The sequence below is a fragment of the Cricetulus griseus genome, chromosome 6 (assembly GCF_003668045.3).
Source record: "Cricetulus griseus strain 17A/GY chromosome 6, alternate assembly CriGri-PICRH-1.0, whole genome shotgun sequence".
NCBI classification, from domain to species: Eukaryota; Metazoa; Chordata; class Mammalia; order Rodentia; family Cricetidae; genus Cricetulus; species Cricetulus griseus.
The window spans coordinates 72,719,366-72,744,986 of record NC_048599.1 but is presented as its reverse complement, the minus strand read 5'-3'; the positions used below and the strand labels follow the sequence as shown (position 1 = coordinate 72,744,986).

The window sequence follows — 25,621 nt, the reverse complement described above, 5'->3', positions numbered from 1 at the left end:
TGTTTTTTCAGAGACAGGGTTTCTTTGTGTAGCTTTGGAGCCTATCCTGGCACTCGCTCTGGAGACCAGGCTGGCCTCGAACTCACAGAGATGGGCTTGCCTCTGCCTCCCGAGTGCTGGGATTAAAGGCGTGCGCCACCAAAGCCCGGCTAATTAGTAAATTTTGTTCTTTCATGATTTCATATGTGTGCTTATATATCCTGGTCCTGTTCTCTCCTACCCTCTCTTAGTTCCCTCCTACCCCAACCAATACTCTCCAATAAGTATCTTCCTATTTGCTAGTTTTGCTTTTGTTTAATGTCCCACAGAATTTAACTCAGGGCTGGTTATGTCAATCTGAGTTTTGAACTGACCATCAGAGCCTAGTAAGCTCACCAATGTTTACCCACCTGTATATAGTTCCCCTCTTCTCCTAAAATCTGTCAGTTGTCAGCAGATCAGCAGTATATGGCAGGACCCTGTGAGTTCATCTCCTGCTCCAAAGCTATTGTAGGGAGAGCCTGACTCTGTGATCTAGTGCTAATGTGCACAGCTGCTGAGTTTGTAATTGCTTTACAGGGTTCTGCTTACAAGATGGGATTTCACATGAACCCACAAATGCTAAAGACCTGATCTCTGTCTCCAAAAATCTAGGAAGAATTGAGGAGCCTTCACAGGCAAGGTTTCTTAACTGACCATTTGCTCCCTAGGGCACATCTTGCAGTGCCTAGAGCAGTGATTCTCAACTTTCCTAATGCTGGGACCCTTTAATACAGTTCTTTATGTTGTGGTGACCCCAACCATAAAATTTTTTTGTTGCTACTTCATAAATGTAATTTATAAATAATGAATCCTAATGTAAATATTTTTGGAGATATGTAGCTGGGTCCTAACAGCTCCCTTGGGGCAGGGGTAAGAAGGTGTGGTGTCAATAGAAGAGGAGACGCCATGTCAGTCAGAGGACATGTCAACTCAGGGCAGATGCTCCAAATTTTTGAAATCTTACACATCAAAGACAGCATAAACTTTAATGTTCACTAAGATTGTCTTTGGAATACCAGCTTGTGGTGTATGAACAGATTCATATTTTGTTAACCCTCCATGTCATTTCTCACCACTTACATAATGGGGTTCATTGTGACTCCATTTTATATCACATTAACTTTTCTTATTCCTCTTCCTCCTCCTTCTTCATTTTTCTTTTTCTCTCCCTCCCCCATTTCTTCCCCTTGCTTGCAAAGTTGAATCTGGGGCCAGGAGTTCTAATTGTAACCTCAGACTGGGATTCCAGATGGTGCTCTCTGAACTGGAAGCACCACTCCCCTTCCTCCTTTGCTTCCTGGTTACTTAGTTTTCCTCCTCTCTCGTCCTTTCATTATGTAATACTTTATCAGGTGCTGGGTACCAAGAATAATTGGATAGTACCTTTCATTGTGGAGCTCATAGCCAAAGGGCTTCTAACCACTGAATTATAAAACAAATAGAATCAGAAAACCATACATCCAAAATGAGAAAGAAATTATTTTTGTTCTGATAGATTAATTACATGTATTCCCTTTCTGTATAAGCATAGTGCCTAGTTGATTTTAAAGGGAGGGTTTACTTAACAAATGACTTTCCTTAAGAAAACAATATATCTAAAGGGCTAGATAACTTTTCTGATGTTTGTATATTACATATAAACTTATTATATAATGTGGCAAGACACACTCTTTTTGAACTTCTGGTTTCCTTTAAGTAAAATGAGGAAGTTGAATCATAAGTAATTCTCACAAAAGATCACATCTATAGAGTAATAAAGTATGTCCATTATCTACTCTGTAATAGGATTGAACAAGAAGAGGAGTCAGCTTCATTGACTCTCCAGAAGCATGATGAGTAGACTGTGATAAAAATGGATAGGGACTAAAGAAATAGATGGCCTCTATTGTGCGCTCTCTCTCTCTCTCTCTCTCTCTCTCTCTCTCTCTCTCTCTCTCTCTCTCTCTCTCTCTCTCTCTCTCCTTAACTTTAAACTTACTTTTCTGATAGACTATAAGACACTATTGACTCTTGCAGATCTGAAGGCATATTTAATACTTTCTTTTTCTACTATTGAAGCTTAATAGTCTTAGACATCAACCAATCACATTGATGAAAGAGAACAGAATTCTTGGAGCTGTATGTGTCTATATCGATCCATGAATAAGTCTTAGCCATTTGAATAATGTTTTCATCAGGAGGACAGAAGACATGTAACACAAAAGGTCCTGGTAGAAGTAAAGGTGGAAAACATCCTCATCAACAAATGATACCAGAACAACTGGGCATTCATGTGAAAAAATGGTTCTAGAAACAGACACACAGTTGTCACAAAAATAACTTTAAATGGATCACAGACCAAAATGTAAAATACAAAACTATAGTAGTTCTAGAAAATAATGTAGGAGAAAATCTATGTGGGTTTGGTAATGACTTTCTAGGTACTAGACCAAAGGAATGATTCATGCAGTGATTGGTAAACTGGGTTTCACAGAAATGAAAAGCTTCTGTTTTTCAAAAGGCTTTCAGCATAGTGAAAAACAAGCTACAGATAAGAAGAAAATATTTACATGAAGCACTCCTGATACAAACTGCTATCCTTCATATGAAGTTTTCTCTTAAAACTCAGAGGAAAAGAGGGACTATGTCATAGCTTTTAACAAAAACCTTTCCAGAGATACACGATAGATGACATATGCACATATAAAAAGATGCTCTACATCATACGCTATGAAGGAATTGCAAAGTAAAGTGTAAAACATAACACTATATTTCAATTTTAATAACCAAAATCTGGAATACCGAAGTGCTGCTGGCAGGGTTGGATAGCAACAGGAATGAACATTCATTGACATGAAGACAATTTGGCTGTTTCTCACAAAACTTTTCTTTTGTTAAAAAGCAAAGGAAATTTTGGACCCACTGCCAGTGGCCTCATATATTGTCCCAGCTGCACCATTGTCACCTATATTAAGGGAGTCTAGACCCCATTTGTGAGACCAGAGTCAGTGATCTCTCACTAGCTCAGGCCAGTTGATTCTGTGGGTTTCCCTATTATAGTCTTGACTCCTTTGTTCATAGCATTGCTCCTCCCTCACTTCGATTGTACTCCAGGAACTCTGCCCAATGGTTAGTTGTGGATTTCTGCATCTTCTTCCACCTGTTTCTGGAAGAGGGTTTCCCATTCTATATGGAGAGATACCTTGCTCAGCCTAAACATAGGGGTGTGGGGTGGAGAGGTGCCTTGGTCCTGCTTTAATGAGATAATGGGACAGGCTTAGTAGACTTCCTAGGGGAGGCCTTACCCTCTCCAAGGAGCAAATGGGAGGTGGCAGGTTGGGGGAGGAGTGGGGAAGTGAGAGGAGAGGAGGGAGGGGGAACAGGGATTGGAATGTAAAAAAAAATATTTAAAAATTTAAAAAAAAAAGCAGAGAAAAAAAATTAAAAAATAGCATGGAGCATGTTAATAATAGATACAGTGTTAATAGTAGATACTGTTTGTGTGCTGCTATAATGCCGGGTACATATCATTATCCGTTTGTCCAGACCCATAGAATGTTCAAGAGTGAACCCTGTTGTAAACTGTGGATTTCTGTGTCATTGTAGTTTCAGTAATTGTAACAGGCACATAATTTGTGCATGGGAAGGGAAGAGAAGAGGAGGGAGGGAGAGAGGTTGCTCATGTGTAAGAGCAGGGAATCTATGAGATATTTGTACTTTTCTCACAGTTTTGCTATGAAACCGAATATATATATTTAAAATCTTGAAAAAGAGACCTATAGCTCTCTGAGTGGAATAATAATAATTCTTATTACCAAAATATTTACCATCCTCCCAATTTCATGTAATTCAAAGTATTTATTTTTGTGAAGTAAAATTAACATTTTTCATCTTTTAAAAGTTTAAACTGTGATGGCTTCAGGTTTTACCTTCCCAATAATCTTCCTGTTTTCTCCTTTCCATTTTCATAGGAGATACATTTTGAATCTTCTTGGTGTGCTTACATGATTTTGTACTCTAACACTTTCTTTATCTCTGTGTGCTTGCTGTGTTTTATGCCATTTCTTTACATTTATCTTGTAGTTCACTAATTTTCAACTATGTTTTATTTGTCATATAACTTGTCCATTAAGTTTTTTATTTTATAACTGCATTTCTGTTTTATAGGAGTTCAATTTGGTACACTTTTAACTCTGCCTTTTTTATAGTGTCTTATACTTCCTCATGCTTTTTACATTGTCTTTTATGTCTTTAATCATATAAAATAATTTTATATCTTTGAGATTTTTATCTCTTATCTCTAATTATTGGGGGTCAAGTCTTCCTGTTTGCAGTGTCTGCAAACTGAGTTTTCCCCTTGGAGGTCTTTGTGTTTGATGTGTTTCATAAATTTTAACTTGCTAGCCCCTCTTCACAGGAAGTACATTTTCTGGTGAAATTATGTCATGTAACTTTTCCTGCAGAACTCGTTTATGATACTTCCTTCCCCCCCTGAATCTCAAAATGTTAGTGATCATCCCCTGTTTGTATACACATTCAGGGAGTGTGTATTGGTCCATCACGTGCTTTATACTACAGGTTTAGGGTTTCAGTTTTTCATGGGATAATTTTTATTTTTGAACTAGAGATCTAGTAAAAGCCAAGTTTCTTTGTGTTGTAGTGACTGACTTTGGAATTAGGAGCATCTCACTGTTTTATATGTACTAGCCTGTCTTCCCTACACCTTCCTCCTTTAGTTATTCTTGTCCCCCTAGTTCTACATCTACTTTCATGTCATATATACATGTGATTTCATATATCTGTGTAAAACATATGAACCACAAATGAAAGGAAACCTATGACATTTGTCTTTCTCAGACTGCTTTAGTTTACTTAATTTGATCATCTCCAGTTGTGCCCATTTTCCTGAAAACCACATAATTTAATTTTTTATAGCTAAAAATTCTATTTTTAATATATACCATTTTTCTTTACCTAGTCCTCTGTTGGTGAATCCCTACTTCATTTCATAACTTAGCTATTATGGATTGCTGCAGTATACGTTGATACACAAGTATCTCTGTCATATGTTGATATGGGTTTTTCAGGGTCAATACCCAGGTGCTATATAGCTGGGTCATATGGGAGATAGTGATTTCCATAGGATCTGTGTTGTATTCATACTGATAATATGCAAATGTTCCCTTTTGTGCACATCCTTGGGAACTTCTTTTTCTTTTCTTTATTTTATTTTTTTTTTTTTTGAAACAGGGTCTCATTGTGTAACCTTGAGTGGGTTGGAACTTGCTGAGTAGATCAGGTGATGGTCTTGAACTCACAGCCATCTGTTTCCCTCTGTCTTCTTAGTGCTTAGATTAAAGGTGTACACCACCATGCCTGAAATTATTTGTTTTCTAAATGACTGTCATTCTGTCTGGGTGGGATGGTATACATTTAACTTGTGTTCTCTGATAACTAGCAAGAATAAACATTTGTACTTCATCTTTTGAGAACCATTTGTTCATTTTATTAGCATATTTTTTTAAAAAACTTAGTTCTTTTTTAAAAAGATTTATTTATTATGTATACAGTGTTCTGCCTGCATGTATGCCTGCTGGCCAGAAGAGGGTACCAGATCTCATTACAAGTGGTTATGAACACCATGTGGTTGCTGGGAATTAAATTCAGGAACTCTCAAAGAGCAGTTTGTGCTCTTAACCTCTGTACCATCTCTCCAGCCCTTTATTAGCATATTTATTGAGTGGGTTATTTGAGTTTTTGCTAGTTTTTTGAGTTCTTTCTATAGTCTAGATACTAATCCTTTAAAAGATATATACACCTAACAAGGATTTTTCTCTCATGCTGTAGGTTGTAATTTTGTTGTTGTTGTTGTTTGTTTGTTTGTTTTTTCGAGACACAGTTTCTCTGTGGCTTTGGAGGCTGTCCTGAACTAGGTCTTGTAGACCAGGCTGGTATCGAACTCACAGAGATCCGACTGCCTCTCTGCCTCCCAAGTGCTGGGATTATAGGCGTGCGCCACCACTGCCCAGCTGTAGGTTGTATCATAACTCAGTTAATTGTTTCCTTTGCTGTGTAGAAGCTTTTTAGTTTTATGAGTTCCTATCAGTAGAGATGAAGACTGGTTTTTTGCTTTCATAGATATTATGTTTAGGCAATTGCATCCTGGTATTCTTCTAACCTGGGCTAAGGATTTAAAAGTGCTAATTATTCAGGTGAAAGTGGATTGCTTTATAGATACATAGGTAATTTTTAGTCTTTCATATGCCTCATTTTATTTATATAGTACTTATTTTATTTATACTTAGTATGGGTTTCAACTCTATTCAGAAACATTTACATATACTTTTGATTAAAATATGTATTACCTTTTAATGACAACTTTAAAACTTTTACTTTTTGTTCCTTGATAGTTTATTACATGTATATAATGAGTTTTAGACATTATGCAATTTTGGTTCTCAAGCATTATCTTTGCAGACGGCAGTATCATGTCATAATGTCATACAAAATAAATACATGTTTCCATTATTTGTATAAATGGCTGGCTGCTTACAATAATATGTATGTTATTGTATGTTCCCAGCATCGTCTCTGTTCACTCCTTGAGCTAACTTAAATCAGAGTAATCCTTAACAACAGCAAGCAGCCCATTTGCAAAAATCTAACCTCTGCCACAATTTACAAGGCTAACAATGATTTGCATTCTGCCATCTCAAGGCATCTTTTTCTATTTTTCTCATTTGCTTCCTTCTTTCCACATGAGCATTCTAGTTATTTGAAACCAAGGTTCAAGAAAAGGTTATTGACCGTGTTAAGGCCTTTGAACTTGTTGAAATATTCTTCCTTCTATCTCAAGACTTTAACCAAAAGTTGCTGTCTCAGAAGGTCTTTATTGACCAGGAAATTAAATTGCTTTTCCTGATTATTTTTCTTTAGCTTTTATCAATATCGATTATGACATGCATTTTAATTTACTTACATTGCTTACTGCTTTTCTTCCTCAGAATAAAAGTGGGCAAGCTTTTCCTGGGTCCATTGTTGTTACCCTAGTACTTATGTCAATGCACTTTTCCTTACAGGGGGCAGGTGTGAGGAAATGACTTACACATAACCTATTCTGTTGAGATTATGGCAACTGGCTAAGGCATTTGTTTCATAGTGAATGTGAAGCAGTTATATTATTTTTCTTAAAGTTTAACAAATCTAAGTATATTGAAGAAAATGAGAATTCATACATGGCTGGCTAGAGTTTAGCTTGGTCAGCTATTCTGGAGGACTAAGTGACAATTTTTGAAGACAAAAAATGTATCCAGTGTGAGCTGGCCTGCCAGAAAACTATGAAAAAGCAGAGTGACACTCCATTAAGGGGAGGCACAGAGAGGAAGGGCTTCTGCTGCTGTCTGAAAGCAGGGAAACAGAATGCCCATCATCTACTAGCCCCAGGGATTTGGAGATCTCGCAGCAGATGCAGAAAAAGGCAAATAGGGAAGACATGGAACCCCAGTCGTTCTGTGCCCTTTGCCTGTGTGCCTGGCACCAGGCCTGCCATACACCTGTTTCTTCCTGTAGTGCACACAGGTTCCAGCACGGGTGGCATTCCCTTTGCCCCGAGTCTGCAGCAAGTCCCCTGTGTTTTTCCTTCCTCTCAGGTAGCTTCTCTCCCTCTGGGACATTTCTGGGTGTGAGGAGCTGACTCCTTCCCAATCCAAAGTATTAGTAACTTTGTAATTTTTTTTTTTAAAAGAACAAACTTTAGAAATTCTTTTTGAAATTTATTCTATTAAAATGATGAACTACAAAATTTAAATATAATCACATTCCAGAACAATTCACAGTGTTAAAAAGCTGGCAACTAGTAAACTATGGTTAAACATTGGACTGTATAATTATTACAAGTTATAAGAGCCCTACAGACTGGGACATTTATTGCTATCATATTCCACTAATTCTCCTTTAAAGCACAAGTTCACTGAGGCCCAGAAGTACTAAAGTAGTCAGTACCCATTGAAGGTCATGAGACTCTTACTTAAAATAATTTTATTCCTGTGTTTATTTGTTCTTTAATATTTCTTTCAGTGAACAGTTAATATGAAGAATCAAACTCTACTAAATGTAGTTTTTTAGTTTTAGTTTTTGTTTTTTAGTTGTTATGTTTCTTTAACATGGTATAGTTCTTACCACTTACTGTCTGTCTACTACCACTGGACAAGAAAATACACTCTTATCGCCAGGGATCTGTTTCATTCATACAGTATCCCAGGAACATATGTAGTGATAGTAGTCCTATAAATATATTGCGAAATATATTTCAATGAATGTATTTTTTGAGACAGGATCTCAACTATGGTTTTTGTTTTGTTTTGTTTTTGTTTTTGTTTTTCGAGACAGGGTTTCTCTGTGTAGCTTTGGAACCTATCCTGGCACTCGCTCTGGAGACCAGGCTGACCTCGAACTCACAGAGATGTGCCTGCCTCTGCCTCCCGAGTGCTGGGATTAAAGGCATGCGCCACCAACGCCCAGCTAGGATCTCAACTATGTAACCCAAGCTGGCTTTAGCTCCTTCCAAATGCTGGGATTATAGGCACAAGACACTGAACTGGCTCGACTGTACTGTTGTTGTAAGGAAGAGAGTTACTATAAAATTTTTGAAAGAAATTCACTAAAAGTTGTAATAGAAGATAAATGCCACATTTGGTAGTATACAATTTATAGTAAAGAATTTTAATAGATTTTTCTCCATTTTTCAAGGTTTCTCAATATTCTTTACAGAAGAAAGTTAGTGAAATGGTAAGAAAATTATATAATATATATTTTGGCTACAAGATACACAAGATATATAGTAATACTGTATATAAATGTGACACTTTTAGTGAAAAAAAATCCTAGAAAGTTGATACTGGGCATTGTTCTGCCTGCCGAAATTTCAAAGTCATTATAGCTTAGATAAATTTTGCAAATTTCTTAGTGCATGCATATTATAAATAAATAAATAAAATATATGGCAAGTTCATCCTTTATTGTTCTACATTTAGATATGGTACTTGTTATTGTTTAAGTATTTGTTGTTTTTATTTTTATGCACATAAGAGTATTTATTTTACAGAATAACATTTCATGGAATACTTATTTGTTAATATTTTTCCTTGTAGCTGTATTTGATTCAGAAAGAAGTTTTTTGTTTATTGTTGGTTTTTTGGTGGTTTTAATTAAACAGGATTCTCAATAAATCTACTTAAATCTTCAGGAGGCTTCTTGGATGGGATTATGTTATTCCAATCTTCATTCTTTGGAATAGACTGTAAAACAAGTAAAATTAATTTTTGAGTATACTTTGGCTACCACATAGATAAGAAATGAAATTGCTGCTGTTACTTTGAATAACATATTAAATATTTTGCTTCTTGAAATTGTTTGAGGTATTAAAAATAAAAGAGCTCATAGGAAGATTGTTAGGCTTGATTGAATAAAAGATGTGAAAATTCTGTTGCTATTCAACTGGAGAGAATAAAGATAATATTGTCATACTATTTTAAACTGTGATTTTAATTAAGAAGCTGAAAAACTAGATTCCAGTTTATCTGTAAGTACCGTGACATTTGTGCTGAAAGTCATCTTCAACGCTACAGTGGTTTTACACAAAATATAGAGAAATTGAATAATGTGCCCTTTGGCCTGGGAGATAAGGCTACAAGTAAAGAATCAAAGGCCACAAAAAATGTATTTTATTTTATTCCAGTTTAAAATTTTATTGAACGGATACCCATAATCTTTTAAAAAAACACAGAAATATCTCTAAGTTTTTTGTTAATGTGTGAATGATAAGTTTATATTTTTTCCTGACAGTTGAAAGTATTATATCACTTTTCATTAAAATTATCTTATATATTGAGTACATTTAATATTTTATGCCCAGTCAGGGGCAATATTTTAATGTAAAAGTTAAAAAACATATTTTTCTAAACATTCTTATATATATATATATGTTTGTCTTATAATTCTTTATTATTCTTATATAATTCACATGACCTTTTCCTTATTCAATGTTAATCTTATTTTATGAAAGTAGTACATTATTTTCATACTATTTAGCACTAGGGCAAGCCAGGAAACAGGACAGACATTCCAATAGTGTCCAGAACTTGTTGAACATCAGAGTGTCCTAAAATAAGTAACTTAAAAATAGTATTGAGAAATTTTAATGATGTCCATGACTTCATTAGAGGTGAGCACGTAATTCCTAGTAAATGTCAGTCTACAGGGAGTTCAAGAAAATGACTTCCCTGTAAAGGTGGATTATAAAGGTGAAGCTATGCCCCTACAGAAACTAACACATCATGGATCAAACTATTTTTCTGGAAAAGTCATGGTCATCACCAATAAGAATGCAACAAAATATATTGGACATCAACTTAGCCATTACTACAAGTTGGCCACTGACGAAAATCCTATTGTATATAGTGTACCAAGTAGCTGATAGGGTACATAGTCAAAGTTACAGATGACCATCATGACTCTAACTGCTCTCTGCTTAATGATATAAAACCTTGTCCAATGCCCTTTAAGCTATGTTTGATCTCTCTTTTTGTATATTACTTTCCTTTAAGGAAAGACTTAGAAGAAAGATGTCTTTTTCTTTTTCAAATTAAAGCAGAGTTTAAGTGTTAAAAGCTTTGATATAGAGTATATTTTCTTTCAGAATAAAATGTTTTAGTTTATACTGTTGACCTGTATATATTTGTGTTTGTTGACAGTGTGTATGCTTTGTGCCCACCGGTTCAAATGGCCATATATAGCCCAGAGAGGTATAGGTACCCATGGGACTTAGAAGTCTTAATAGTATTTATTTATTATGACCAGTGAATAGTCTGGAGTATCTAAAAGGCAGAATTCTATCATGCAAATCAATGAAACTTCATTTTCCTTGGATTCCACTTTGGCATCAAGCAAAGGATTTTTGGAATAAGAATATTACAGTTTAATATGTATAGAGCTCTATGAATAAGGAGTGCCTGTGAAAGGAATCTCCAAACTTTGTTGCATTTTCACTAACAGGATTATTAACTTTTGTAGATTTTGACTGCCTACTTCTGCTTTTTAGCTGAAAGGTTAAGGAGACTGTTTGGGGATCATAAATTAATATGTAGTAGACAGTGTTCTCTTAAAAGCTGTGTAAGTATGAATTTAAAGTGAAAATGTTCTTGACTTGAAAATATTCCATTAGAATCCAGTGAAATTGTGTTAGATTTGTGCATATCTGCTACGAATTAGTGTAATTCTCTTGTGAATTAGTGGTATTTAAATATAGTTAATTATTTTCTATTGCTTAGTAATTGATAATAATGATGACCTAAGTGGATATAAGTTTTTACAAACTTATAGTAGTAGTGTTAACTCTTCTGAATAGGATTCAACTTTTACCAATTATGTCTCCAGTTTTGGTAGATTTTCTCTGGTATTACATTGTCTTCCTGTCATTGCAAAGTATTGTTCTTGGTCCCTATCATTCCACGTTTTATTACTTTCTTATTTGGGGGAGTAGGGGTGGAGCATTTGCTCACTTAGAGGTCTGAGGAAAACTTGTGAGAACTGATTCTCTTCTCCCACCATGTGGGTCCCTGGGATTGAACTCAGTTCATCAGGCTTTGTGGCAAGTGCCTTTGCCTACTGAGTCATCTGTCTGGCTACTTGTCATTATAATTTATAAATTATGTATTATTATTGTATCTTTGTGCATACATGTACATGCACATGGAAATCAGAGGAAAACTGTCAGAAATTGTTATACATGTATGCATATGTTTATTTTATATATAACTTTAAAATTACTCTTAAAAATAGGAACAAAAAGCCCATTTACACCATCTAGCTAAAGAAGATTATCACAAACAACTGAACGAAATCGAAAAATACTATGTTACAATAACAAATCAGTTTGGATTGGTGAAAGAGAATCACACAAAGTTAGAACAAAATGGTAAGTGCTATCTTATCTAGGTTTATATATATAGTAGGGAATATTTAAGTGGACTTCCTTATTATTAGTAAATTGAACTTACCTGATGCTAGTAATAGTAAATGGCAGTTAATGAATATTAAATTAAATTACAATTATGCATTGCATTAGGACTGTTTTCTTGTCCAAATAGGTGATACCTTTTTTGAAATGCACAATTTATATAATCCATTTCTAATATCTTTTATGTTACAGTACAAGAAGCAATACAATTAAACAAAAGACTTTCCACCTTAAATGAAAAACAAGAATCTGAAATAGACAGTTTAAAGAAGGTATGATTGACATATTAAGCAAAAACTATAGTCTAAAATAATTGGTCTTATAGGATATTATGGAATATTACTAGAAAACAGTTGAGTGGTTTTTTGGTAGAAGTTAGAAAATATAAATTCATAAGTGTTAGGTATGATTACAGCAAATATAATGCATTATTTCTTTAATTTATCATCAGTAGTATACATTCTTAGGGAAATAGAAATGCCCTGTAAAAACTTATTGTGTTAACTAGATAGTTTGTTTACTTTTCCTCTCTCCCTCCCTCTCTTCCTCCCTCCTTTCCTTTCTTCCTTCTTTTTTAAGAACTTGTATGTGCTAGGTAATATGTGGTACTGAATATAACTATGAATAATATAAAACATGCTCCTGCTTTAATGAAATTTATAGTATGTTTTAGTTTATTTACCTATTGATGTGATAAAATGTTCTGATAAAAGTGCTTTAAGGGATAAAGGGTTTTTTTTTGACTCACAGTCCAGTCCATCATGGTAGGGAAGTCAAGGTAGTAGGAACTTGAAGCATTTGGTCACATCATACCTACAATGAGAAACAAACCATGAAGAATGTTTGTTGTTGCTCAGTTCCCTTTTTTTTACTTATACAATCAAGGGTCATAGCCAAGGGAATGGTGTCACCCAAAGTGGGCAGATCATTTCTCTTCATTTAACCTAATCAAAATAATCTCCCAAAAGCATGGCCAGAGGTGAGTCTCCCAGATAATTTTAATTCTCATCAAATTGAGATCCTGGGGTCTCCATTGCAACTTAGGGTTCTTCCCTAGAGTACCATATAATGGCTTCTTAAGATCTCTTTGCACGGACTCTCATCCTGTCATTCATTGCCTGGCCTCAGCACTCTCTGGAATCAGGGATCTAGACACCATGACCCCTTCAATTTCGTATCTTTTAGGCCTACTAAACCAGTACCACTTGATCAATGCTGTCAAGTTCTGCTGCCAGATATGTATCTTGTCCTTCATGGACCACAACTCTATCAGCTTCTGTATGCTAACCCTTGGGAAACATTCTCCTGGGCAATTACTTTTGAAGAATAGGGAAATTGACATTCTCCCTTAACTACATCTTTAGTTCTGTCTCTCTCTCCTTTCAAATAAGTTTTTATTTTCACAACTTGGAGCTTTTGATGGGTTTTGTCCTTAGGACACTATTCCTATTGTGTGCAGAACTGGAGGATTTTTCTTCAATAGTGCTTATCTCTTTAACAATTACAGAATGAGTATGTTGATATCCACAAAACAACATGCTGTTTTGATTGATATTGCACTGAATCTGTAGTTCAAATTAGGAAGAAGAACTGACATCTTATCAAAATTGTCTTCCTTCCCTGGAACATGGATACTTTTTCCATTTGTTTAGTTTTATCACATGTCTTTCTTTGGGTTTTTTATTAATAGATATTAAAATATATCAATATAATGGGTTTCATCCTCATGAAACATTATAATGCACATATATGATGTGTTTTGATTATATGCAGCCCTCATTACTTTCTCTTGTTTTCCCCACACCACTGATAATTCTCTTCTCAAATAGTCTCCCTTCTATTTTCTTTTTTCACCAATGACTGTGAGGTTTGTTTGGGAGCATGGGCACCTTACTAATGGTTACACCACAGAAGATGTTTATTCTTCCTCCAGTAACCTTTTACTGGCTATAAATTCTCAGGTAGAGGCAGGGCCTTGTGAGCTCCTCCATGACAGGGTAATGGTTGCCCCAATCTTCTGCAAGTAATCACAGCTTCTGTAAGTTTAGGAGTTTGACAGCTATCTTATGCCTGGGAGTCATTTTCCACATGACTCCCTGCCCTTCTTCCAGGTCTTAATTCTTTCTACTCATTCTCCATGATGTTCCCTGAGCCTTAGAGGGGGTGATATACATCCCCTATTTATAGTCAAGCATTAATCTCGCACTTACTTTCATTTCTTTGGACAGTTATGCACTTTTGCAGTTACTGCTGCCACTGTAGAAAAAAGCTCCTCTGACCAAAGCTGACAGCAACACTAACCTATGCACATAAACATAGTTATTTAGAAGGCAGATTGCCCTTTTAGCAAAACAGCAGCTGTGGTTTTCAATCTTCCTAATGCTTCAACCCTTTAATATAGTTCCTCATGCTGGGGTGACCTCCATCCATAAAATTATTTTGTTACTACTTCGTAGCTATAATTTTGCCACTGTTATAAATTGTAATGTAAATATCTGACATGCAGAATATCTGATATGTATCCCTCAAAGGGGTCATGTCGAATAGGTTGAGAATTGCTGCTTTAAGGCCTGTGACCTCCAAACTATGGGTTTTTAGTACCAGCTGTGAATTCCCTCTTCTGGAGCAGCCTCAAATCCAATCAGAAGTTGTTGGTTACTTCTGAAACAGACTAGCCACTATTGCACCAGTGGGTACACTTTGCCTGGCCAGTTAGTAATATTGTATGCAGGTCATAGCTGAGCAGTTTTATGTCAGCTTAACACAACCTAGAAGGAACCTCAATTGAGAAAATGTCCCTGCTATATTGGTCTGTGAGCACAGCTGTGATACATTTTCTTGATTGATGATTGATGTGGGAGGGCCCTGCTCACTGGGTGGTGCTGGTGGTCCTCGGTGCTATAAGAAGGCAAGCTGAGCAAGACAGTAAGCAGCATTCCTCTATTGCTTTTAAATCCATCTGCCTCCAGGTTCCTGTCCTGAGTTCCCTGGATAATGGAATACAAACTGTAAGATGGAATAAACCCATTTCTCCCCAAGTTTTTTATGATCATGCTATTCTATCATACCAAGAGAAATTCTAAGACTCTCCCAGAAGACTATGTGTATCTTTTGGTACTCTGTGAGCTAGCCAGAAGGGAGGAGCTTTCAGTCCAGTTCCAGCATGATTTCTTGTATGTCTTATGACATAGTGTGCTGGCTAGTTTTATATCAACTCAATGAAAGCTAGAGTTATCTGGCAGGATAACTAACAGATAATGCCTTGTTGAGGGTCCTCTGTATTTGTTCTCATCTACTGTAGGATAAAGCTTCTCTGATGATGGCCAAGCAAGGCATTGATCTACCAGTATAATAAAATATTATTAGGAGTTGTTTTATTGCTTCATTCTTTTAACAGAACCATAGAATATGGTTTTCTGCTAGGTCCATGGCCTATCTTGTTTCAGGTTCTTGGCCACCTGGGGGTACTTTTTTAAAATAAAAAATTTTATTTATTTTTATACATTTTAAAAATAAGATAGAATTATATCCTTTATCCTCTTCCCTTTCCTCCTTCTGATCCCTCACAGGTCCCTTCTCTCCAACCTCTCCCATGTCCATCCCCCAATCTCAAATTGATAACCTGTTTTTTTCTGGATATTATTATTATTACATACAAAAAATACAACCTGATGAGTTTGCTTTTGTTGTATATGTGTACGTGGTTTTAGGAATGACTACTCTATATTGGATAACCAGCTAGGGGCTCATCCCTGGGAGAGGCTAATTCTCCCTCTCTCAGAAATCATTAATTACCTGTAATTCTTTGTCTTTCTAATATCAAGCATGATTTCCCTCCTTTTGAGTGGGCCCTGAGTTAAGCTAGTTTTTGGTTACCACCAATATGTGAATGCTATTTATTGGAACTTCAGTTACCCTGTCATGCTGGTTATTATTGTGGTTCATAGGTATTACAACTGGGTAGAACTATTAATTGCTTCCCTCCTTTGGTGGCTTGCATAATATTTTTCAATACCATGGAAGCTAGACTGTAGGAAGGGGGCTTTCAGGTTAGTTTCAGCTCTAATCACTTGAGTCTGATATCCTAAGTGTGAAGTGTCTTCAGCAATCAGGTCTTATCTTCAACCTCTGAGAGGTGACCAAGGGCAGCAGCAATCATCTATATTGTTTTAGGAGTCATTTGGACTACCCTGATTAATCATTTGAAAGGTTTCTGGTGCTTGGTACTGGGGTTTTGTTAGTCTGTGGTTCTTGTAGGGAGCTTTGTCAGCCCAAGTGACTTAATGTCCTTTAAGGTGTGTGTATGTATGCATGTGACTACATACACACTTATATGACATATGTGTTGTGTATCATTTTAGTTAAATATAAGATATGGTATGGCCCCATGTGTTTGAAGAGCCCATAGGAAGCTGCACTATTAGGAGGTGTGGCCTTGTTGGAGTAGTTGTGGCCTTGTTGGAAGAAATGTGTCTCTGTGGAGGTGGGCTTTGAGGTCTCATATGTTCAAGTTACCCCCAGTGTGACACATGAGAGTTTCCTTCTGCTGCCTGTGGATCAAGATGCAGAACTCTTATCTCCTTCTGCAGCACCATGTCTGCCTGCATGCCTCCGTGTCCCACCATGATGATAATGGACCAAACCTCTGAAACTGTAAGCAAGCCCCAGTTAAATGTTTTCCTTTATAAGAATTGCTGTGGTCATGATGTCTCTTCATAGCAATAGAAACCCAAACTAAGACATAAGATAATATGGTTCCTTGAGTCTTTATTAAACAACATTGGTATAATTTGTCACTTCTCTCTGCCCTCCTTCTGTATTAATTCTTCTAGTTGGAGACACTATCCTGCTTTTCTGTTGCATTAATCTTTTGAATTTCTTTTTGAAACTTACTTCCTTGTTTATTCTTGCATGTTATCTTTCTAATTCAAATATTAAGAGCTATTAATAAGAGTTTTTTAAAAGTTCCCTGTCTGATGATTCCAGCGTGTTTGCCATATCTGACTGGTTCTTATGCTTGTTCAGTCCTTTCAAATTTGGTTGTTTACCTTTCAGTGTACCTCCTAGGTTTTGTTTGGTCATGGTTACAGGGTAGAACTGCAGTGAGTAGACCTTTAGTAAAATGGTGGTGAGATGTCAGGGGAGAGGGGAAGATAACTAGATTTTGTCTTTTAGTGAACCTGTATTACTAATACTGTGAACTTTACAGTGTTCCTTCAATTGCCCCCTCCCCCTTGGGTAGGACAAGATGGCTGGAGAGGACTTGAGTTTGGTGTTTCCACTTCTTTTAGGTAGAATGGCCCTGATATATATCCTCTAGCAGGTTAGGCTTTAATAAAATAGTTTCCCAGAAGGCAGGCCTTGCTAAAAAGAGGATTCTGTAGCTTATTTAGAAATGGTTCCTTTTCTTTTTCTCCCTGAACAGGAAGAATATTCACTAGTATCCACTGTGAGTTCATGGTAGAGTTTCTAGAGGTAAAGCTAACAGGAGTAGGTCCACAGACCCTATCACTTATATTCTTGGAATTTCACACTGAACCTCCAGTAATTGGTCAATTACATTTAAGGTTTTCTTACCCTGGCATTGGTTCTTATAGAAATTGCTGCTCTGGTAGATGGAGATTCTTTGTGTTTGCCTGTCCATTCATTTCTAGGCTAGCAGTTTCTCCAGGATCTACCTTCTGTCACAAGTCTAAGAAGATCCATTGACTTTTTCCATTTGCTCTGCCTTCTACTTGTTAGAGTACTTAAGTACCTTACATACCCTTACAGAAACTAGAAGTCCCTCTGTCTGTATTTATAATTTTTGCTGAAATTAGTATTTTGTTAAGCATCCAAAGACATGGACATATGTTTTGAAGAATTTGGAGTCTTTCAGATGAACATTTTATGCTTTAATGCATAATTTAAACAAACAGGAAATTTGGCTCTTTTTTCTTGTCACTCCACTTGAAGAACAGCAGGACCTCTCCGGATAAAGATTGACATACTGTCGAACATTACAGCAGAGTTCAAAGACCATCTTATTTATATTTGTTACATTATACAATATTATTATAATATGTAAGTATTAGGTCTTTTAATGCCAGTAAATTAGTTTTATATTCTCTGACCTTTATTCTTATATCTGAGGGATTAAAGAGTAAAAGCACTAAGAACTGTAGAATACATCATAGTGAATAATCATATTTCTAGTCCTTAGAAGCCTTATGGCCAGGCATGATGGTGCATACCTATTATCCCAGCATTTATGAGGTTGAGGAAAGAACATCAGGTGTTCAAGGCCAGCCTCAGCTACATAATGAGTTAGAGGCAGTTTGGGTTACCTAAGATACAGTTTCAGAAGAAAAAAAGCCTTATGTGTAATTTAGGTGTGTAAGTGTTGCTTTGTAGTTTTGAGAATTTTAAGAATACATATTTTAATAAAAGAAATAAAGGGGTCGTCATGCGGTGGTGGTGCACGCCTTTAATCCCAGCACTCGGGAGGCAGAGGCAGGCGGATCTCTGTGAGTTCGAGGCCAGCCTGGTCTCCATAGTGAGTGCCAGGATAGGCTCCAAAGCTACACAGAGAAACCCTGTCTCGAAAAACCAAAAATAAAAAAATAAAAATAAAAATAAAAAATAAAAAAAATAAAGGGGCTAGGCATGGTGGTACATGCCTTTAATCTTAGCACTTGGGAGGCAGAGGCAGGCAAACTTTGTGATTTTGAGGCCCGCCTGATTTGCAAACTAAGTTCCAGAGCAGCCAAGGCTGTTAACACAGAGAAACCCTGTCTCAAAAAACAAAACAAAAGAAAGGAAGGAGGGAGGGAAGGAAGAGAAAGAAAGAAAAGGTATAATTAAAGATATTACCTAGAATCCCAAATCAAAGCTTTTAAAGAACCATTCATTTTCATCAATGTAAACTTCAAATGAAATAAGTAATTATCCAGTAGTTGTGAATAAGCGTGTTTTTAGTGATTATTGAATGACTTATTTTGTCTTGCTTTTACAACACTGAAATTAAATTTGGAGCCTCAAGCATGCTAGGCAAGTTCTCTACCATTGAGCTACACTGCCCCCTGACCTCAATTATTTATTTTAAAATTATTTTCCAATTAATTTTGGTTATAATATAAAATAATGGGTTTAATCTTGGCATATACATACATATGCATTATTATGCTCTTGTCCCCCTTCTGTCCCCTCCCTCTTTCACTTGGTACCCTTCTTCTAGTTACTCCCTATTATGTGTATTCCATGGCCCTGCTTCTTATTTCCCTTAAGATTTCTTCTCGGGCTAGAGAGGTGGCTCAGACATTAAGAGCACTGGCTGCTCTTCTAGAGGCCCTGAGTTCAATTCCTAGCAACCACATGGTGGCTCACAACCATCTATAGTGGGATCTGGTGCCCTCTTCTGGCATGTAGATAGACATGCTGGCAGAACACTGCATAATAAATCAATCTTTAAAAAAAAAAGATTTCTTCTCCACTCTCATGAGCCTTTCACTAGATCATTCACAAGCAAACATATATCTAAACACACTCATATACTTTAATTTTTCACATATAAGAGAAAACATCCAGTATTTGTGTTTCTGTGTCTGGCTTATTTTACTTAATATAAAGATGCCTAGTTGCCTCTATTTTCCTGAAGATGTTATAGTTCATTTTCCTCATGGCTACATAAAAATTCCATTATGTCCATTTTCTTCATCTATTCGTAATTAATGGGCATCTAGACTGGCTATTTTCTAACTATTGGAAACAATTGAGTAGTGCAGATATAAACGTCAGTGTGCATATATTTCTGTGTGTTGGCTTACAGTTCTTTAGGTATACATCCAAGAGGGGTATAAGCTGTAAGGATAAATCTTTCCGCCATGCTGCCTGAGCCCCTCTGCCACGTGGTTGCCCAAAATAACACACAGAGACTTATATTAGGTACAATGCTGCTGGCCAATGACTAAGATTTCTTATTTTCTAGCTCTGTCTTAAGTATCAACCATAACTATTAATCTATATATTTTATAAGACTTATCTTATTGGACACCAGCGACAGGCATCTTCTCTTGCTGGGATCACATGGTAGATCCAGAGGGGAGAGGAGGAAGAAGAGAGCGATTTCCTGCTTGTCCCTGCTTATATTCTGAGTCTGCCTGCTATGTCACTTCCTGCCTGGATCACAAGACTTCTCTTTACTACATTTCCCAGAATCATCCTCAACTCCTAGTCCCGCCTAACTTGCTTTCCTATTGACCAACAGTACTTTAATTATCAACCAATAAGACAAACATATACACAGAAGGACCTCCCCCATCAATAAGCTTTATCATACATTAGTTCTATTTTTAGGTTTTTGAGGAACTTCTGTACTAATTGCCATAGTGACCAATTATAACATCGGTAACTAAGGATTCATTCCTCTTTCCTAACATCCTTGCCAGACTTTGTTTTCTTTTCCCCCTCCCTCTTTTCTTTCCTTCAACAGGGTCTCATATAGCATAAGCTGTTGTGAACTTTGCTATATAGGTAGCTGAGGATGACTTTGAATTTATGATCCTTCTGAGTAATGACCAGGTGCTTAACACCACACCTAGTTTATGCATTGCTGAGGATTAAATCCAGGGCTTTGTGCATGTTAGCCAAGTACTCTACCAACTGAGCTGCATCCCAGTGCCCATTCGTTTTCTTCCTAATAATTATTCTAACTGGGGTAAGATGGCATCCCACCACTGTGTGTGTGTGTGTGTGTGTGTGTGTGTGTGTGTGTGTGTGTGTGAGAGAGAGAGAGAGAGAGAGAGAGAGAGAGAGACAGAGAGAGAGACAGAGAGAGACACACAGAGAGACAGAGAGAGAGATACAGAGAGATACAGAGAGAGTGCATAGAGGTCAACATTATGTATCTTCTTCAATTGCTCTTCACATTTCTTCCTTCCTTCCTTCTTTCCTTCCTTCCTTCCTTCCTTCCTTCCTTCCTTCTTTCCTTCCTTCCTTCCTTTCTCTCTCTTTTTTGAGACAGTTTCTCACTGAACTGGAGTGCAATGATTTGATTAAACTGGCTAGTCAGTAAGCTCCAGGGGTCTGCCTGTCTATACCCTGTGAGTACTAGGGTTATAGATGTTCTGGTTTTAATGTGGGTGCTATTGATTCAAAGTTGGGTCCTTGGCTATTTATATTTCTTCTTTTGAGAATTCTCTATTCAGTTCAGGAGTCCATTTATTGACTCAATGATGGAGTTTGTATGTTTAATTTTTATAGTTGTTTATGTATCCTTCATATTAATCTCCTGATGTGTAGTTAGTTGGTAGCTCTAGCCCTCCCATTCTAAAAGTTGTATTTTCACTCTATTGATTATTTTATTTGCTGTGTAGAAGGTTTGCCAGGCTCTTTAAAGGAACAGAACTGATGGAATGTATGTGTGTGCATATATACATATATATGTAACTTATTTAATATATATTACAAGGGGGTTTATTAGACTGGCTTAGGCTGTGATCTGTCTAATCCAATAATGGCTGTCCCCTGATGGAAAGGCCAAGAATCTGGTAGTTGTTCAATTCATGAGACCAGAACTCATAGAGACTTGCTGGTCTTTAGTCTACAGAGGACTCCTGAAGAAATAGGTTCTAATATCAGTGAAGGAATGCCTCAGCAGCAGGCGAAATGAACTTGACAGTGAGAGGGGAGGGCAAGCAGGCAAAAAGCAAAAGCTTCTTCCATGTCCTTTTATGTGGGCTGCTACCAGAAGGTGTGGTCTGCATTTAGGGTGTGTCAATGATCCAGTCAAGAAAATCCACCACGGAGTGCTAAGGCTTTAGTTGATTTTGGGTGTATTCAAGTTAATAAGTTTCTTAATTTCATTTCCTTCCATTTGTCAATTCCAGGCACAGTTCCATTGTTAATGGAGTTCTATTCCAAAAAAATCCTTACAGATATCTACATCTTAGAGTGTTTTCCCTGTGACTTATATTAAGATCTTTGGTCCACTTTGAACTCATTTTAGTATAAGGTGAAAGATAAAGATCAGGTTTTAGAGTTCTATATGTGGAAATTCATTTTCTGTAGCACCATTTGTTAATGAGACTTGTTTCTCCCATGTAGAGTTTTGATAGTTTTATAAAAAATCAGGTGGCCATACTTGAGTTAATTCTGGGTTTTCTATCCTATATGATTGATCTACATGTCTTTGTATCTGTACCAAGTTGTTTTGTCTACTTTGTCTCTGTAATTTAATTTGATACTGGTATCATGGTACCTCCAGTATCACTCTTTCCAATAAGCACCCTTTGGCCATTTGAATCTTTTGTGTTTCCACATGAATTCAGTAGTATTTTCTTTTACTTTCTGGGGGATGCCATTGGTATTTCTATGGGAATTGTATTGGCCTGTAGATTGCTTTAGGTAATATAGGCATTTTCACAATTTTAATTTGTCTATCCATGAACATGAGAATGTCTTTTTTAAAAATATTTTCTTCAGTATCTTAGCCTTATATTGTAGAATCATTTCCGCTCCTTACTTAAGTTTATCCCTAGGCATTTAAATATTTTGGAGCTAGGGTTTCCTCTTCTGATTTTTTTTCCTTCTCAGTGAGTTCATTATTAGTATACAGAAGAGCTACTGATCTATGTATATTGATTTGTGTTCTGCTGCTTCTCTGAAAGTGTTTTTTGGATCTAAAAGCTGTTGGTGTTTAAGTAGAAGGTCATGTTATCTACAAACAGGGAGGATATGACTCCTTCATTTCTTATTTGTATGTTTTTTCTCTTGCATTATTGCTCCAGATAAGACTTTGAGCACTGTGTAAACATGAGAAAAGAGAATGAGCAACCTTGTCTCAATCCAGATTTTAAAAAATGATTTCAGTTTTTCACTACTTATTATAATGTTGGCTATATATTTGCTGTGTATAGCCTTAATTATTCTGAGGCATGCTTCTCCTAGTTTCTTTAATGCTTTTATTACAAAGAGATTTTGAATTTGTGGAAGACCTTCTTTGTATCAATTTCAAGGATCATGTGGTTTCTGTCCTTAAGTCTTTAGAGTGCTGAATTACACATACTGGTTTATGTATGTGGAACAAACTTTGGTCCCTGGAATTAAACTAACTTGTGGTATAGGATCTTCTTAATATTCTCTCTCTCTCTCTCTCTCTCTCTCTCTCTCTCTCTCTCTCTCTCTCTCTCTCTTCTCTCTCTCTCTGTGTGTGTGTGTGTGTGTGTGTGTGTGCGCGCGCGCGCGCGCGCATGTGTCTGTCTGTCTGTCTGTCTCTGTCTGTCTCTCTCCTCTTACTATATATTCCTGACTGGCCTGGAACACACTATGTAGACCAGGTTGGCCTCAAACTCACAAGAGATTTTTCTCTTAGGTGCTGGGATTAAAGGTGTGTGCCATCACACTCTGATTTCATGTGTTACTTTAATTCTTTGACAAGTTTCATTCACACACACATGCACACAAAATGAATTTTAGTCATTTTTACCCATTTCCCTGTCTTATCTCTTTCCCTCTCCTGATGAAACCCTTCTTTTCAACAAGTTCCCTTCCTACCTTCATGTCTTTTGTGGTATGTGACTGTGTCAGGGTTACCATTGCTGTGATGAAACACCATCATCAACATAACTCCAGGAGGAAAGGGTTTATTTGGCTTCTGCTTCCACATCACTGTCCATCACTGAAGGAAGTCAGGACAGGAACTCAAAGGGGACAGGAGCCTGGAGGCAGGAGTTGATGTAGAGGCCATGAAGGGGTACTGCTTATGTGGCTTGCTCCTCATGGCTTGCTCATCCTGCTTTGTTATAGAACCCAGGACTACCAGCCCAGGGATGGAACCTCCCACATGGGCTGCCCTCATTCCTCATCAATCACTAATTAAGAAAATGTTCTGTAGGCTTGTCTACAGTCTAGTCTTATGGAGGCATTTTCTCAATTGAGGGTTTTCCTCTCAGATAACTATGGCTTATGTCAAGTAGACATAAAACTAGCCAGTACAGTGAACCACTGAGTTTAATTGGGGCGATTGCATCAGCATGGATGGAGGATTTTCACTAGAGCATAAGCAATCTATTAATGGGTAAACCACCAAGAAAGCAACTTTCCCTTGCTCTAGCACCTGTTATTCCAATAGTTTCTCAGGGAAGTATGAGTCCTTATAAACCCCTCCCCTTTCCAGGATGAAACATGGATAGGCCCGGTCTTGTACAGGTTATATGGCGATAGCTACAGTGAGTTGATGATTGCAGTAGCCATGTCATATCTAGAAGACATCTTTCTGAAGCATTTTTTCTTATTCTCTAGGTATTATGTTCTTTCTGCCTCCTATTCTGTGATATTCTGTGAACCTTGGAGGGGTGATCTAGATGTTCCTTTTAGGGCCATCACTCTGTAAGCAGTTATGAGTGTCTGCATTAACTCCCACCTGCTACAAGAAGCTTCTTTGACAAATCCTGTGAGTGGTGCTAGTTTACTAATGTAAACATGAGTATTCAGAAGGCAATTTGAAAGCATGCCCATTTAGCAAAACAGTAATAGTAGTCGTCGTCATAGTGTGGTTTTTGTCATAGTGGTAGTAGGGGGAGGAGGAGGGGATAAAGAGGAAGAGAAGGAGATGGCTCTCTCCAAATCCTATGACTTCTCCAGCCACAGTTTTTTGACAAGGTTTATAGTACTGGGTATGAGTTCTCTCCTGTGGAGTATGTCTCAAATGCAATCAGAAAGCAGTTGCTACCCCTATCCTAATCATGCTGCTGTTGCACCAGTGGACACATCTTGCCTGGCAGGTCACTATTTTAGTTGATATGGTCCACAGGGCCATATGCATGTACTGGTAGTTTATGCATTGATGATGATTTTGGTGACTCCAGAAAGCATTACTGTCAGCTAGCTCTTTCATACTTGTGACTAATTATCTGAATAAACAGTAGTAGAAATAATTTATTTTAGCTCAATATTGCAGAGGATTTAGCCCATAGTTCTTGGCACACTTGCTTCTGAGCCATGATGGACATGAAAACAACCTAACAGGGAGCATATGTGGAGCAGAGCAATTCACTTCCACTATGGACAAGAGGCAACCCAAAGCCATGACCCCAGTGATTTACTGGCTGGCCTGGACCTCACTGTGTAGATTGGCTGGCCTCAAACTCAACTCACAGAGATCTACCTGCCTCTGTTTCCCAAGTGCTGGAATTAAAAGTGTGTTCTTTCATATCCTCCCTCCTTTCCCATTTTCCCCTTTAAATCAACTGCATCCTGCTATTCCCATTTCAAGAGCCCACCCCCACCCCCATGGTCCTTTTTCCCTTTCCTGGTTTCTGCCATTACTCCAGGTTATATACTCACATATGAAAATACCACAAATGTCTTTCTGGGTCTAGCTTATATTACTCAATATGATCTTTTCTAAGTCCACCCATTTACCTGAAATTTTAATGATTCATTTTTCTTTATAGCTAAATAGTATTCTATAGTGCATATGTACCACTTCTTCATTATCCATTCATCAGTTGAAGGATGTTTCTTTTTACTAGCTATTTTAAATAGAGTAGAAATAATTATGGTTGAGTAAGTATCTGTGGGGTAGCATGTCAAGTCATTTGGTCATACACCAAGGAATTGTATAGT

General features: G+C 37.0%; 1 protein-coding gene across 1 annotated transcript in view; it reads left to right on the top strand.

The window, feature by feature from the left end:
* The window catches only part of Ccdc73 (coiled-coil domain containing 73), a 100,062-nt gene that overhangs the window by 26,375 nt on the left and 48,066 nt on the right, over window positions 1-25,621 (top strand). The window contains exons 6-8 of the mRNA XM_027422330.2: window positions 8,749-8,787; window positions 11,839-11,974; window positions 12,209-12,288. Coding sequence (XP_027278131.1) covers window positions 8,749-8,787; window positions 11,839-11,974; window positions 12,209-12,288 — 255 coding nt within the window. The remainder of the gene's footprint in view (window positions 1-8,748; window positions 8,788-11,838; window positions 11,975-12,208; window positions 12,289-25,621) is intronic.